At 41.2% G+C, this 14,230-nt stretch overlaps 2 protein-coding genes across 2 annotated transcripts in view; one reads left to right on the top strand and one right to left on the bottom strand.

The window, feature by feature from the left end:
• Positions 1-10,682, bottom strand: part of LOC132830460 (unconventional myosin-XIX) — a 63,838-nt gene extending 53,156 nt beyond the window's left edge. Inside the window, exon 1 of the mRNA XM_060848191.1 lies at positions 10,479-10,682. Within this exon, the coding sequence (XP_060704174.1) occupies positions 10,479-10,565 (87 nt within the window). The 5' untranslated portion in view covers positions 10,566-10,682. The remainder of the gene's footprint in view (positions 1-10,478) is intronic.
• Positions 10,553-13,819, top strand: pigw (phosphatidylinositol glycan anchor biosynthesis, class W). The gene has a single exon (XM_060848192.1). It carries the CDS (start codon positions 11,619-11,621, stop codon positions 13,143-13,145), a length of 1,527 nt encoding a protein of 508 aa, XP_060704175.1. The 5' UTR covers positions 10,553-11,618; the 3' UTR covers positions 13,146-13,819.
• The last annotated feature ends 411 nt before the right edge of the window (positions 13,820-14,230 follow it).

Raw genomic sequence — 14,230 nt, 5'->3', positions numbered from 1 at the left:
AAACAGACAGTCACCTGAGGCTAGAATCGAACCTGGGTCCCTGGTGCTGTGAGGCAGCATTGCTAACCACCGAGCCATCATGCCGCCAGGTGAGGTCTCACCTGTGCCCTATATTAATGAAGCATAACTTCCCTATTTAAGGACTCAATTTCCCTCATCATAAATAACATTATTAACTCTTAATTACTTCCTGATTCTGCACACGAGCCTGTTAAGTATTCTAATGCAAGAATCTCAGATCTTTCAGCATCTTAGGTTTTTTTTACGATTTCTCACCCAATTAGATACTATGCTTCTTTTATATTCTTCATGCCAAAATGGTCAATTTCACAGTTTCCCATATTTGCAAAATTTTTTTCAGTCATTTAATCCATCTCTATCAATTTGTCACCTAATGTCTTTTTCACAGCTTATTTTTCTACCCATCTTTGTGTCACTGATCTCTTCATCCGTTATTTACATAGAATTGTAAAATATTATGGCCCCAACACTAATCTCTATGGAACATTGTTTGCCAACCAGAAAACAATCCATTCATACTACTGTTCCATACTAGCTTGCCAATCTTTTATTTGTGCCAATATGTTACTTGCTACATCGAGAGCTTTGGTTTTCTGCAATAACCGATGATCTGGCACATTTTTAAATGCCTTCCAGTGATCTAAGTAGAGTACACCTCCCAGTTCCCCTTTATCCACAGCACATGTTTATATCTCAAAAAAAAACCCAAATAAATTGGTTAAACATGATTTGCCTTTTACAAAATCATGACTTAAATATTAGCTTTTAACAGCTTCCCTATAATAGATGGCAAGCTAACTGACCCTGTTTTCCTCCCTGAAAATAAAGTTTCTACTTTGTTAAAAGAAGCTGAAGTCTTGTGGCATAGTTCTATTAGTTAAAATGAGATGTTTGAATTTCTATTTAAACATCAACAGTTTCTTGCTAGATTGTAACAAGGTGCATTGAAACAACATTAAAATTGTTGTTCCCAAAATTCATTGAAACATCTGGGAAGTATGATCAAATAACCATATTAATTTTTACAGTAACAGTAATTAATTTTTAGAAAAACTTTGCTGCAATTCAATCTGGACAGAAAGTGGTCAAGCATTTTAAGGTCCTGCACACTTTGTTAAATTACCATTTTTTTTCTCTTAGAAGAATGGACATGGATCATGACATGGATGGCAAATTTACTATAAATAAAGCAAATTGTCCACTAAGTGACCATTTTAACAAATCCTCTGGAATTATTTTGAAAAAATCAGAATTTTTACTAAATTTTTCTATTTCCAAAAAGGCAAAAAAAAAATTGTTATCCATTTTATGCAGCAACAATATGGCGTTCTCTGCCCAGTTCTTGGACATACATCCCTCCACAAACTAAAGCACTTGTATTTACAACCAGATCATAAGATTCAGTTTCAATTCAATAGCCCTATCAATCACTTGCAAGATCATGCTCTACTCATGAAGGCTCTTTTTACAAATTACTACCAGAAATTTTCCCAAATAAGAGTAAATAATCAATTCTAAAAAATGACAATTTATTCTTAATTCCAGCAGGCATTAACTTCAGACTTAAGCCAAATTAAAATCTGATGTTTCAGTATACTAAAAAGCTTTTTTAATGAATTGCCCCCAAATTGACATCACCATACAATTTGATTTTGCACCACTGAACATTGATTGGTATACATGACAAGGATTCTATTGACTGAATTGTCCTATTTTCTGGCAGCTATTTTTAAGGAGATTCATAGAGGGTTTCTCGCCATGCCTTATGCTGACTTGTCTCAAAAGTTTTCTGCTATTCACCTCATTATTTTGTTTTCAGGTTCCATGGCACCCTTCTTATGCAATGACATGGCAGTAGAGGCAGGAGGTGCTCACTACCACCAGTATCTTGGCTGTTCTCTCCAATGGTGCCATACCTAAACCTCAATTACTCATCACTTCAAAAACTGAATGCGAGGAACCTCCTACTAAGTGCTGTTCCATTATTTTTCAGCAACTAGGGGAAAGTGGAATGCAGATGCTGGAGAGTCAGAGTCGAAAAGTATGGCACTGGAAAAAGCACAGCAGGTCACACAGCATCAAAGCAGCAGGTCAGTTGACGTTTTGGGCATAAGCCCTTTTTATCAGGAGTGTGGAAGGGGAAGTGAGCTGGGGGGTGGTGAAGGTGGGGGGGGGGAAAAGAGGTGGAACTGGGGGAGAAGGTAGGTGGGATGGGGATAGGCGGATGCAGATGAAATAGAAAATAGTGAACCCTAAAGCGTCATTTCAAATCCAGCAGAGACTTTCCTGCACATCCACACACCTCATTTACTGTAGCCACTGCTCTCGATGTGGCCTCTTCCACTTCGGGGAGACCAAGCGCCAACTCACTGAGTAGTTCAGGGAACACCTCTGGTCCTCACACACCAAACAATCCCACCTCCCTGTGACTACCGCTTCAACTCGCCCAAGGACATGCAAATTCTGCCCTCCTCCATTGCCAAATCAAAGCAAGTGGAAGAAGAACGCCTCATCTTCCACCTCAGAACCCTTCAACTACATGGCATCAACAGTAACTTTACCAGTTTCCATATGTTCCCACCCCACACCCCATCTTAGATCCAATCCTCCAACTCACCACCACCCTCTTGACCTGACCTATCTGCTCCACCCTCCCCACTGACATATCACAATCAAATTCCACCTGCATCCACCTATCACCATCCCACCCACCTTCCCTCATGCCCCCCAGCCCTACCCCACCCCTGTATTTAGCTCTTAGACCACCTCCACTTTCACATTCCTGACGAAGGGTTAAACCAGAAACGTCGACTCTCCTGCTTCTTGGATGCTGCCTGAACTCCTGTGCTTTTTCTAGCGCCAGTTTTCAACTCTGTTTCATTTGTTTTGGCAACAGGATGTCACCGTAAAATGCCACGTCAGAGAAAGGGACCTGAAGATACAATGGACATAGTGCTGGGTAAAGAGCCATCAAAGGAGACCACAGCTGGCCTGCATTCATATAGCAGCCAGAGTGAGTGCTATTTTGTGGACCAAAAGGAATTCCCAGCCTTGCCAAAGGAAGGCTAATAATCTCAGAGTGCTGCAAGGATAAGTGCTACCATCTTCTCTCTGCATTCTCACCCTCACTCTGACACTGCCACCAGCCAGTAATATCTTCAAGGCTAATGGTCCAAAATTCTCAATATTGCATGCAGCAGCTCCACTGAAAATCTCCCATACTCCTCATCCTCCAAAACCCTTCCTAGCCCTCCTCCTCATTCACTCAAGTCATCTCGCCACCTCTGCTGTTCCTGTACCAACAGTTCTTCCATTTCCTTTCATCTCAGTCAAGCTCTCCCTTTGTCTCACGACAGAGAAAATGGCTCCTAACTGTGCAGAAATGACTAAGATAGACATGTGGCATGGTGGCCGATGTCCAGTTCTTCACCCCTCAAGATGGCTGGAAACAACAGAAACTGCTCACATCCAGTGTCAAGACATTCACATCAAGGCAACCCAGTAAGATTTGCTGCACTGTACTCTCAAGTTACCAATTCTATCAGCTTACAAAGATTCTCAAACTGCTACCTCTATTGCACAACTAATGGCATATAACAGCAACATCCATGCAGCCACTGCTCCAAATATGCCAGCCCAATTGCCCCTCCTCCTCTGAGGAAGCAACCACAGATACCTGAGGATGGATTTGCAGGCTTTCTCCTGTGACCACTGGGAGTCTTTCATCTCAATGGGTTTGCTATCTAAATTAGAATCAAGAGCACAAGCTGGTGAACGCATCACTGGAATGTCTCTGCTAACACTTTCACTGACAGTCAGAGGAATGTGGACTGTTGGAGACCAAGCACTGTTCGAGTACAGGTAAAAAATTACCCATAGTGCTGGCCATTAATTACATTGTATAAACGTAGAACAGAAAGCAGGCAGAATTGCTCAGCGATGCACAGTATACTGGAGTGAAATTTGGAGAAATCTACAGATATTATCACAATGCTAGGACTGGCATGCACACACATAGCTGCCTCCATGGTCAGGTTGACAATGTTGTGGAAAGCCAGCTCTAGCAGGACCCAGTAGCTGCATGGAAAGCATGCATATCTGCGCCCCATCACTTTAGCCATTGGTGCTCAGCATCAGTGGCATGGGAAAAGGGGACCAAGTGATGTCAACCTCATTCCAGATTATGCTTCCTCTCAAGGAGAAGTGGTGGTACTAGCAGACACCCAGACAGAGGAACTACAGAGAACTCCCCAGAGATTACAGGTCAATACATTCCAAAGGTGTCAGGCTCCTTGATCTCCATGCAATCCCCAACCCTGCAGAATTTGCAGCCAACAGGGGTGAGCCTACATTTGGAAAGGTCATTCTCAACATGTTTGAACCCTCTAGCTGCAAATACCCCTTTGGTCATTTACCCAAATCCTCCAAGCCAACAAGGTCCACTAAAGAGAAAGCTCCTTCCATCCCAGCTGCAAGCACCAGGACTGCACTAAGTCTTAGTGAGAGGGTAAGGAAAAACTCTCCCAAGGCACAACATAGTACAGTGACACATTATTGGAAATATGCCTTCACATCTCTAAATATATATGCACTTTCAATTATCACATCTCACTGACTGTCAATTTAGATAAAGGACCTTGTTATGTGACCACAAGGCCAGAATTCAGCAGTCTCTTCATCCATTCCAAGGAGGATTGGAACGTTGCTCAACTCTGAGCAGTGGACGTTACGTATCCTTCAATCCTGACGTTCATGAGTGTGTGCAAGACTTAGCACTTTAACAAGGAGATCACAGAGGCTGAACAAGTATCTTGTAATAATGGCTTGCTTCCTCTAATGTTCCATATTTATGGACACCTTGTGTGTGCACGACTACATTTGTAAATACACTCTTCTCTGGAAGCAAAGGTTCATTCCAACATACTTAATGAGACAGCACACACTCGTTCAAGCACAGATAATGACCAATGCTCAACTACCTCCCAAACAAGAACTCATAAGGCAAACATTTACACTCCACCCCAAAGACCAAAATAAGATGGAAACTTTATTCCACCCACTGTAAATTTGTTGCCAGCCATTTATCTTCCTTATTGTGCAGTCGAGATTTGGTCAAAGGCGGCACAGTGGCACAGTGGTTAGCACTACTGCCTCACAGTGCCAGAGACCCGGGTTCAATTCCCACCTCAGGCGACTCTGTGGAGTTTGCACATTCTCCCCATGTCTGCGTGGGTTTCCTCCGGGTGCTCCGGTTTACTCCCACAGTCCAAAGACGTGCAGGTCAGGTGAATTGGCTATGCTAAATTGCCCGTAGTGTTAGGTGAAAGGGTAAATGTATGGGTGGGTTGCGCTTCGGCGGGTCCGTATGGACTTGTTGGGCCAAAGGACCTGTTTCCACATGGTAAGTAATCTAACCTAATGGCATACTACCCAGGTCATACTCCTAAGAATGGGCTTCAGGCTCTATCTAGTAAAATTCTCTCCCCTTCTTCCCCAATTCACACATCATATTTTGTTGCTATCCCTGCCAATTCTACCAAAATACAGACTACCCACACATCTAATCCTTTTATTCAACAGTTAATATCCCCAATTTGTCCCCACAGTTCTTGGTATAACATATTTCCTTGTCCAATATAGCTTTTCATTGTCCACCCAGTAAAGTCAGAGTGGTGGATACTTGTGAAATTACCCCTCAGTACCTTCTGATGTTATATCAGATGCACTTTTATATTTGTGTTGATTCCTTCACTGTCAATACCCCTTCTGCATCACAGCATAATACATGCCATTCCCAAACCTGAGTTGCCCACTTTCCAATCCATTGCACAGGTTATCCCTAATAACCTTCCTTGTTGTTTACTGCCCCAAACCCCAATTCTAATCTTGGTCTATCTCAACTGAAATGTTACAGTCCAGCCCCAAAACCAATGTCTACAACACCACAAATGACTTATATGTGATGCCCTGGCTGCTTTTAAGATCTGCAGAACTAACCATGGCCCAAGACTTAGAAGTCTTGGATCCCTAGACCCTGCTCACACCAAATACATGACTCACATGTGGCCAAGCCCCAAACTGAGATATGGTGATGCTACTGATTGACAGTTGTGACTGATAGCTTTACATCGCTAAAGACTGGTCACCTTTGACTTTCGGAGCTAACCATTTGTTGAAGCACGTGTGTGCTGGCAAATAAGCTACTCGCACATGCTATTGGTGTGATATTGATGTAGCAATATTTTCTATATTCTCTTTGAAGCAGTAATGAGCTAAAAGGCAAGGGAAGCCACAGATGCTGAGTGTCCAAGCAAGCATGAGGTAAGTCAGCACTAATGAAAAACAATCTAAACGCCATAAAATGCATCGAATACAGATGCATGGTAGGTCCATGTCTCTGTGCACAGAACAACCTGAAAGGGGCACTGGAACTCATGGACAACTTACATTGCAAAGTTTTAATGGTATTGGTCTAACTTTCAAGTTGGGAATTGACATTGAGGAGAAAGTGAGGACTGCAAATACTGAAGATCGGAGTCGAGAGTATGGTGCTGGAAAAGCACAGCAGGTCAGGCAGCATCCGAGTGGCAGGAGAGTCGATGTTTCAGGCATAAATCCTTCATCAGGAACTGACATTGTCTAGTTTCTCACCAGTGCATGGGAGAAGCACAAACTATACCTAAATGAGGTGAGATTAGCTAATAATGAGATGCAAATACCTGGAAATAAGGTGGTCACCAATTACAGTATAGCTAAATTTAAAACTCACTGTTTTAACCTTAAGGGACTGCTTTTCCTCAATGTCAAGAATTGGGTTTTTCATTCTTGCCGTATTTTTCCAAAGTTCCCGCCAGTGCCAGAAAAATTTCACCTTATGTTTCTAAAAGGTGATAAGGACAAGCCAGGGAACTATAGACCAGTGAGCCTGACATCAATGATGGGAAACTTGTTGGAGGGAATCCTGGAACGGTAAGGACGGATTAGGGATAGTCAACATGGCTTTGTGCATGGGAAATCATGTCTCACAAACTTAATTGAATTTTTTAAAGAAGTAACAAAGAGATTTGATGAGGGCAGAGTGGTATACCTGATCTACATGGACTTCAGTAAAGCGTTTGATAAGGTTCCCCATGGGAAACTGGTTAGCAAGATTAGATCTCATGGAATACAGGGAAAACTAGCTATTTGGATACATAACTGGCTCAAAGGAAGAAGACAGAGGGTGGTGGTGGAGGGTTGTTTTTCAGACTGGAGGCTTGTGACCAGTGGAGTGCCAGAAGGATGGGTGCTGGATCCACTACTTTTCTTCATTTATATAAATGATTTGGATACGAACATAAGAGGTATAGTTAGTCAGTTTGCAGGTGACACCAAATTTGGAAGTATAGTGGACAGCGAAGAAGGCTACTTCAGATTATAATGAGATCTTGATCAGATGAGCCAATGGGCTGAGGAGTGGCAGATGGAGTTTAATTTAGATAAGTGCGAGGTGCTGCATTTTGGGAAAGCAAATCTTCGCAGGACTTATACAGTCCTAAGGAGTGTTGCTGAACAAAGAGACCCTTGAGTGCAGGTTCATAGCTCCTTGAAAGCGGAGTCGCAGGTTGATAGGATAGTGAAAGCGACATTTGGTATGCCTTCCTTCATTGATCAAAGTATTGAGTACAGAAGTCGGGAGGTCATATTGTGGCTTTACAGAACATTGGTTAGGCCATTTTTGGAATATTGTGTGCAATTCTGCTCTCCTTCCTATCAGAAAGATGTTGTGAAAATTGAAAGGACTCAGAAAAGATTTACAAGGATGTTGACAGGGTTGGAGGATTTGACCTATCCAGAGAGGTTGAACAGGCATGGGCTGTTTTCCCTGGAACATCAGAGGTTTATAAAATCATGAAGGGCATGGATGGAATAAATGGACAAAGTCTCTTTCCTGGCGTGGTTTAGGGTGAGAGGGGAAAGATATAAAAGAGAGCTAAAGGGCAACTTTTTCTCGCAGAATGTGGTACATGTATGGAATGAGCTGCCAGAGGAAGCAGTGGAGGCTAGTACAATTGAAACATTTAAAAGGCATCTGGATGGATATATAAATAGAAAGGTTTTGGAGAGATATGGGCCAGGCCCTGGCAAGTGGGACTAGATTAGGTTGGGATATCTGGTTGGCATGGACAAGTTGGACCGAGAGGTCTGTTTCCGTGCTGTACATCTCTATGACTCTAATTGAACTGCTGTATTCTCGATATTTCCTAACTAACCTGTTCAGAGATGCTAATATATACTTCTGAAACAGGTGGACTTGAACTCAGGCCTCCTTCCTCAGAGGCAGAAACACTACCACAGCACCACAAGTGTCCTTACTATTGTATTTTCAATATTTTCTAATCAATCAATCTGTTCACAGATATCACAACTCACCTCTGGAGTAGGTGAAAGTGACGACTGCAGATGCTAGAGACCAGTCGAGAGTGTGGTGCTGGAAAAGCACACAGTCAGGCAACATCCAAGGAGCAGGAGAACGTTGATTCTCCTGCTTCTCGGATGCTGCCTGACTGGCTGTCCTTTTCCAGCACCACATACCCAACACCACTGGAGTAGATGGGACTTGAACCCAGGTCTCCTGGGTAGGGACACTACCACTGCCGCACCATAATCCATACCGTTGTATTCTTTCTGTAAATACTAAATTGTCAACATCTGTGTATTTTTAAAAACAATTTGTTTTATCAAGAACAATATTTTACAATTGCCTAAATGCATACCCAAAGAGCAAATATGAAAATGTAAGAAGTTATAACTTGGAAATTGCTATAATGAAATCCAAGCACTGTGGCCCAAGCATTGTTCACAAGCCAGGATGGTGATTTCACAGTACACATCTTGGCTGTGAGTTACTTCTAGCTTGCTACTTTTGTAACAAAACACACCACAGCCTGCTGTAAATTTCTATAATCCTAATGCCAGCATGGCATTTTTCAACAGGGTGGAGTTAAACACAAAAATCTGTGAAAGTCTTGACTGTTACCACAAAGTCAGACACAAGATTACTTTATCCAAGTCAGTAAGGGCCACAAGCCTGTTCTTGCTGTCTCAGCGAACAGATCTTAGGAACAATATTATTGCTGTGCACCTAGGAATTTAATGGTTCAACTATTATGCCTAGGAAAATTACACCTATAAATATTCTGACACAACCTTTACAGTTAGTGTATTATTCCCCGGCAAGGTCGAATTTAATAGATGTACATTATTTTCAACCAAACTTAAAACTGTTCTTTAACTATAAGGGATTGGTCAATTTGAAATCAATCAGCATTGCAAGAGGCTGTATAAACTACTCAACATCCAGCAATGCAAGTTCAAACATACCATTACATCGTGTGATTATCGCTCCCAGTCTAGTAAAGCAGAAAGAAAGCCAACACAATAATAAAAAAAAGTGCAATTCTAAGATGTTCAAGGAATCGGCGGGGTGCTCTTGGGATACTGTTAATGAAACGCAATCAGCTTTATCATTTTCACAATGATCTTGGTGACAGGTCACAGGTTTTCTCTCCATTTAAAAATTTCGAATTTCCTCTTTTTCAAAAAATAAGCAAGTTTTTCAGGAGTGTATTTTCATTATTAGGAGTTATGGCAATAAAGCACAAACTGTCATTCCTCAGCCATTAACTCAGTCAGCAAACTATTCAGCGATGGTTGCATCACAGCCCAGCTTGATCCTGCCCGTTTAACCGTCCTACACACTCAAACAAGGGCTTGAGAAAGTCGGTTTGGAAATACGATGGAAATTCAAATCCAATCATATTTTTGGACATCAGGGAAAGCGAATTACAGTCATGACTCGTGGATGATTCATTTCCCTCTTTTGTCCAGGCTTCTCACGACCAAAAATTGAAAGTATTTAATTAACGGCGCCACTATCACAGCAATCTTGCCTCTTAAAAATGTTTGGATAATGCCAGTTTTGTCCCAAGTAGTAAAAGGAACACCCCGAATTATAATCATCCAGACTCGTTTCTCTGAAGACCAGGAGTCTTTTAGAGTTTAGTGACCAGACGTGAGATCAGTAAAATAACGACTTTAAACACACTGCAGCAAATCAAATCCTATCCAGGCTTGGTGACTATCAATGTGGTTGAGATTGTATGATATTTGAAATTCCCAAGACTGGCAGCACTTCTTTCCGCCAGCGCGCAGTATCTTTTGAAATATTTCTCATCGCCTTGGCACATTTTTAATACAGTATTCGAACAGAGCGCTGCAATTCGCTTCACAGCTGAAGAAGAGCTGTAGTTAGAGTGTGCGGTGCAATGAGACACACGAATATCACTCTTTGCTGTGGGGTAAATAAAACTCGCCGCCTCATGTCAGACAGTTCACAGGACAGTGAAGGGCTGTTAGAGGGAGTTACAGAGACCAGCAGACCCTCATCTCGATCCTTGCAGACCCCTCCTTCTTACCTGACTCCCCTCCATCGAGGGGGTAGCTCCCCGCTCGCGCTGACCTTCTCTCGGATCTCGCCGAGCGCTGTCAGTGGAAGCTGCCATTCCCGCTCTCCATCCGCGGGCGGGATATGACGGGAGCGCGCCCGGCTCGCGGGGACTGGCGGGAGCGCGCCCAACTAGGCTGGGCTGGTCTTCCAGCTCGTAGGCTCTGGCGGCCGTTGGTGTTCGCCGTGACCTTTCACCCTGTCCCTGCTCCCGCGAGGCCCCTGCACCGCAAAGGTGTCCGGGAAGGAGTCTGGCGCTGTCATAGCGCAGAGTCCCGTCGTCCAGGCCTAGGCCTCAGCCTGAACCGTCGCGAAGAACTTGGCTGTTAAAGGTTACGGGAGTGAGCAAATGAATAAACCCTCATCCGAACGATTTTAATATTTCGATAACGTTGGAGGGACAAGGACGAGATGATTCCGGTAATGGATTCCCTCTTGTGGCCCTGTCACTGGCTCAACTGGATCCTCAAAACAGCGGGTTTGTGGGGATAACATTGTGAGACCGTGACGTTGAGGGATTATGCCCCCGATGTTCCTAACAAAGGATGTTTTTTGATTTTGTCCACCCCAGCGGCACCTCCACATCATGCTTGACAAATTAGACTGCTTGCTTTAGCTTGTGTTGTCACAGAAGACATTGAGTAACTTTCCTCGTTGTGGGTGATGTGCTCAACCCCATTTCTGAGCGCCGCAAATGCATAACCAAAACAATCTCAGGCACACAGAGAATTTGCTGGAAAGGCTGAGCAGGTCTGGCAGCAGCTGTACAGAGAAATCAGAGTTAACATTTCGAGTCCAATGACCCTTCCTCTCAAATCAGGCGTAACATCTTTTACATTAGAAACTATGCCAGGAAATGAGAATGCCTTCAAAATGATCATCTGTTACGTGTTGGTTTCCTTTTAAAACACGTTTGATCTCGTAACATCTATTTAATTTAACAGAAACCAACCATCCCAATTGTAATTCTGAAAATACTCAACATGTCAGGCAACATCTAGGAAGACTGAATGTTTCTGATCAATGTCTTTATTAAATCGTTTTTTAATTCTATTATTGCTAAATACAGCATATTTTAAGGGGTTTTGTTCAGAAAAAAAACATTCCTAATATGGCAGAAAAAGAATTGAAAGTAGAATTTATCAGTAATCTGAGTGGTACTACTCTAACTGAGAATTTATTGGGTTTAATTCTGTCTGCATTATGTATCACCTATCGAGGACTGATATTAATGTATTTTGTTGGAGAAAGTGTAACATCATCGTGGAAAAGACTTCTGCTGATTGATTTTTTTGTGTTAGTGGCATTTCTTATATTGTCCTGCACAGTTTTGGCAAATGTGCTTCACTGGTTGGTGTTGGTTCTAGCAGTTGTACTTGCATTATCTGTATTTAAAATATACAGTCAACGAAAACAGCACTCTCATCAGCAGTTAAAAGAAGTCATAAAATCTTTTTTGGAAACCAACTTAGATGTGAATTATATTCCTTTTGTCACTTTGTTTCGTGTTTTCATTAACATAAAGACTGGCATCAGCATTCTAGCCGTGGACTTTCCAATATTTCCAAGACGCTATGCCAAAGCTGAAACATATGGAACTGGGATTATGGATTTTGGAGTGGCAGCTTTTGTATTTGCAAATGCTGTTGTATCTCCTGAAGCAAGACAAAAGAACAAAACTATATCATATTCCAAATTTAGTTTTGTGATTAAACAGATCATAGCAGTTTGGCCTTTGGTTTTCTTAGGATTAGTCCGTTTAATAAGTGTTAAAACAGTGGACTATCATGAGCATGTAACCGAATATGGTTTACATTGGAACTTCTTTTTCACCCTGGCAATAGTTAGGGTCTTGTCATCTTTTCTTCTAATATTATGCCCTGTGAGAAGTTCCTGGATCTTGTCAGCTAGCATTGCTATCTGTTATCAGTTGCTCCTTGAAACTACAAATCTGAAGCAATTTATATTACATGGAAGTGATGGCAAAGGCACAAGGTTTGGATTCATTAATGCCAACAGAGAAGGACTCTTTTCATTGTTTGGATACATAGCCATTTACATGGCTGGTGTACAGGCTGGTATTTACATAATGAAGAAGAGGACATCGGTAAAAGACTGGATAAAAGTTCAAGGTTTCCTTCTGATGAGCTTTCTGATCTTGTGGCTGCTATTGCATGTGTCTGAGGCTCTAACAGATCCAGTATCCCGCCGGATGGCTAACTTGAGTTTTGTTTTATGGACAGTTGGACAGAGTTTGTTTTTTCTGATGATTTATTTGCTAGCAGATCTTGTTTTAGTATTTGTCAAGGTTATCTCAGGGATGGTTAATGTGCCAAGTTCATGGAACATTTTACCAGATTCTTCTGAAAAGATTAAAGATAGGAAATTATTAAAAAGCCATTCTTTTGGAAAGTTAGATAAAACCACTGTACATTTCTGCCTTATTGAAGCTGTAAGCAGAAACCAACTCCTGTTTTTCCTGCAATCTAATATTTTGACTGGTTTGGTGAATCTTACAATGGATACGATTCATAGCAGCACATTTATTTCCTTATTCGTACTTTTAGTTTATATGTTTTGTAATTGTATCATTGTCTACATTTTACACATTAATGATATTACTTTAAAGTTTTGGTGACTAGCTCATTCCATAATTCACTTTCAACTAAGTAAAATCATTTTGACACTGAGGCCAGACTTCTTGCACTTCCTTGAATAATCTTTGTGGTATATTTACATCTCAATTAACTTGTAACATGTAATTATCTGCATTTGTAAGTTTTATCTGCCTGTGATTATTCTGCTTATTCTCTGCAAAACAGAAAACAAATACTAGATTCTATGAAAACTGTAGTGTCTAGGAAGTTACACCATGTTTTGGTGCGTTGTGGAATTGTTTGTGGCTTTATCCTACCTGTTAATGTCTCCATTTCAGTTATAGGGCATCACTGGCCTATATCAGAGAAACAGTCATTTCCCGGTGACGCTTACATTTTTTACAGCTAAGGTCCGAGCAGTATTGGTGAAGGGTTTGAAACAGCTTATCAATGATTTTAATCTGAAATGGTGAATAGAACATCAATTAAGAATGAGTAAGAGAACAAGTTTATTGATTGTTAAATACATAAATGGATAAAACAATAACAAAAAAGTCTTATTTACCCCAAAAATGAAATGTCTTAACACTTATTCATGTTTTCATAACACAGTATTTGTGATACATTTTAGTATGCTGACATTTATTCTGTATAAATTAACTGCTGTAACAGCTGTCCAAAACAAAATAAAATTAAGATCCAGATATACACATCATCTATTTTGCTTACACGTGCAAAAATGCTATCCTTCACTTATGTTCACATTGTGCTTGTTACTTTACCAGCTGTTTGCAGATTGCTTTTGCATTGTGGAGTGTTTTCTACTGTTTATTGCAGTCATAGTGTTCAATATCTTAGATATCTCGTTGCTCCTGAGATGATGCTAGGCTTACATTGCACTATCAATTTGTTTTAGTTGCAGTAGAAATATGCACAGTCCTAAAAATGTCGTACTTGGTATAAGCGTGGAAATATTACTGACTTTAAAGCTAAGCATATATAAATTAGACACAAATTTTTTTTATGATGGCTAATAGCTTATCATGTGACTTTGGCAATATTAATTTCAGTCAGTTGATATGAACCAAATTACATATGGACAATTACCATCACTTATGAAATTAAC

The sequence above is a fragment of the Hemiscyllium ocellatum genome, chromosome 31, assembly GCF_020745735.1.
Source record: "Hemiscyllium ocellatum isolate sHemOce1 chromosome 31, sHemOce1.pat.X.cur, whole genome shotgun sequence".
NCBI classification, from domain to species: domain Eukaryota; kingdom Metazoa; phylum Chordata; class Chondrichthyes; order Orectolobiformes; family Hemiscylliidae; genus Hemiscyllium; species Hemiscyllium ocellatum.
This window is presented reverse-complemented; position numbering and strand designations above follow the sequence as displayed.

Bases quoted from the DNA above. Each gene is read 5' to 3' on its own strand.
- pigw (XM_060848192.1), top strand. From the start codon at position 11,619: ATGGCAGAAAAAGAATTGAAAGTAGAATTTATCAGTAATCTGAGTGGT.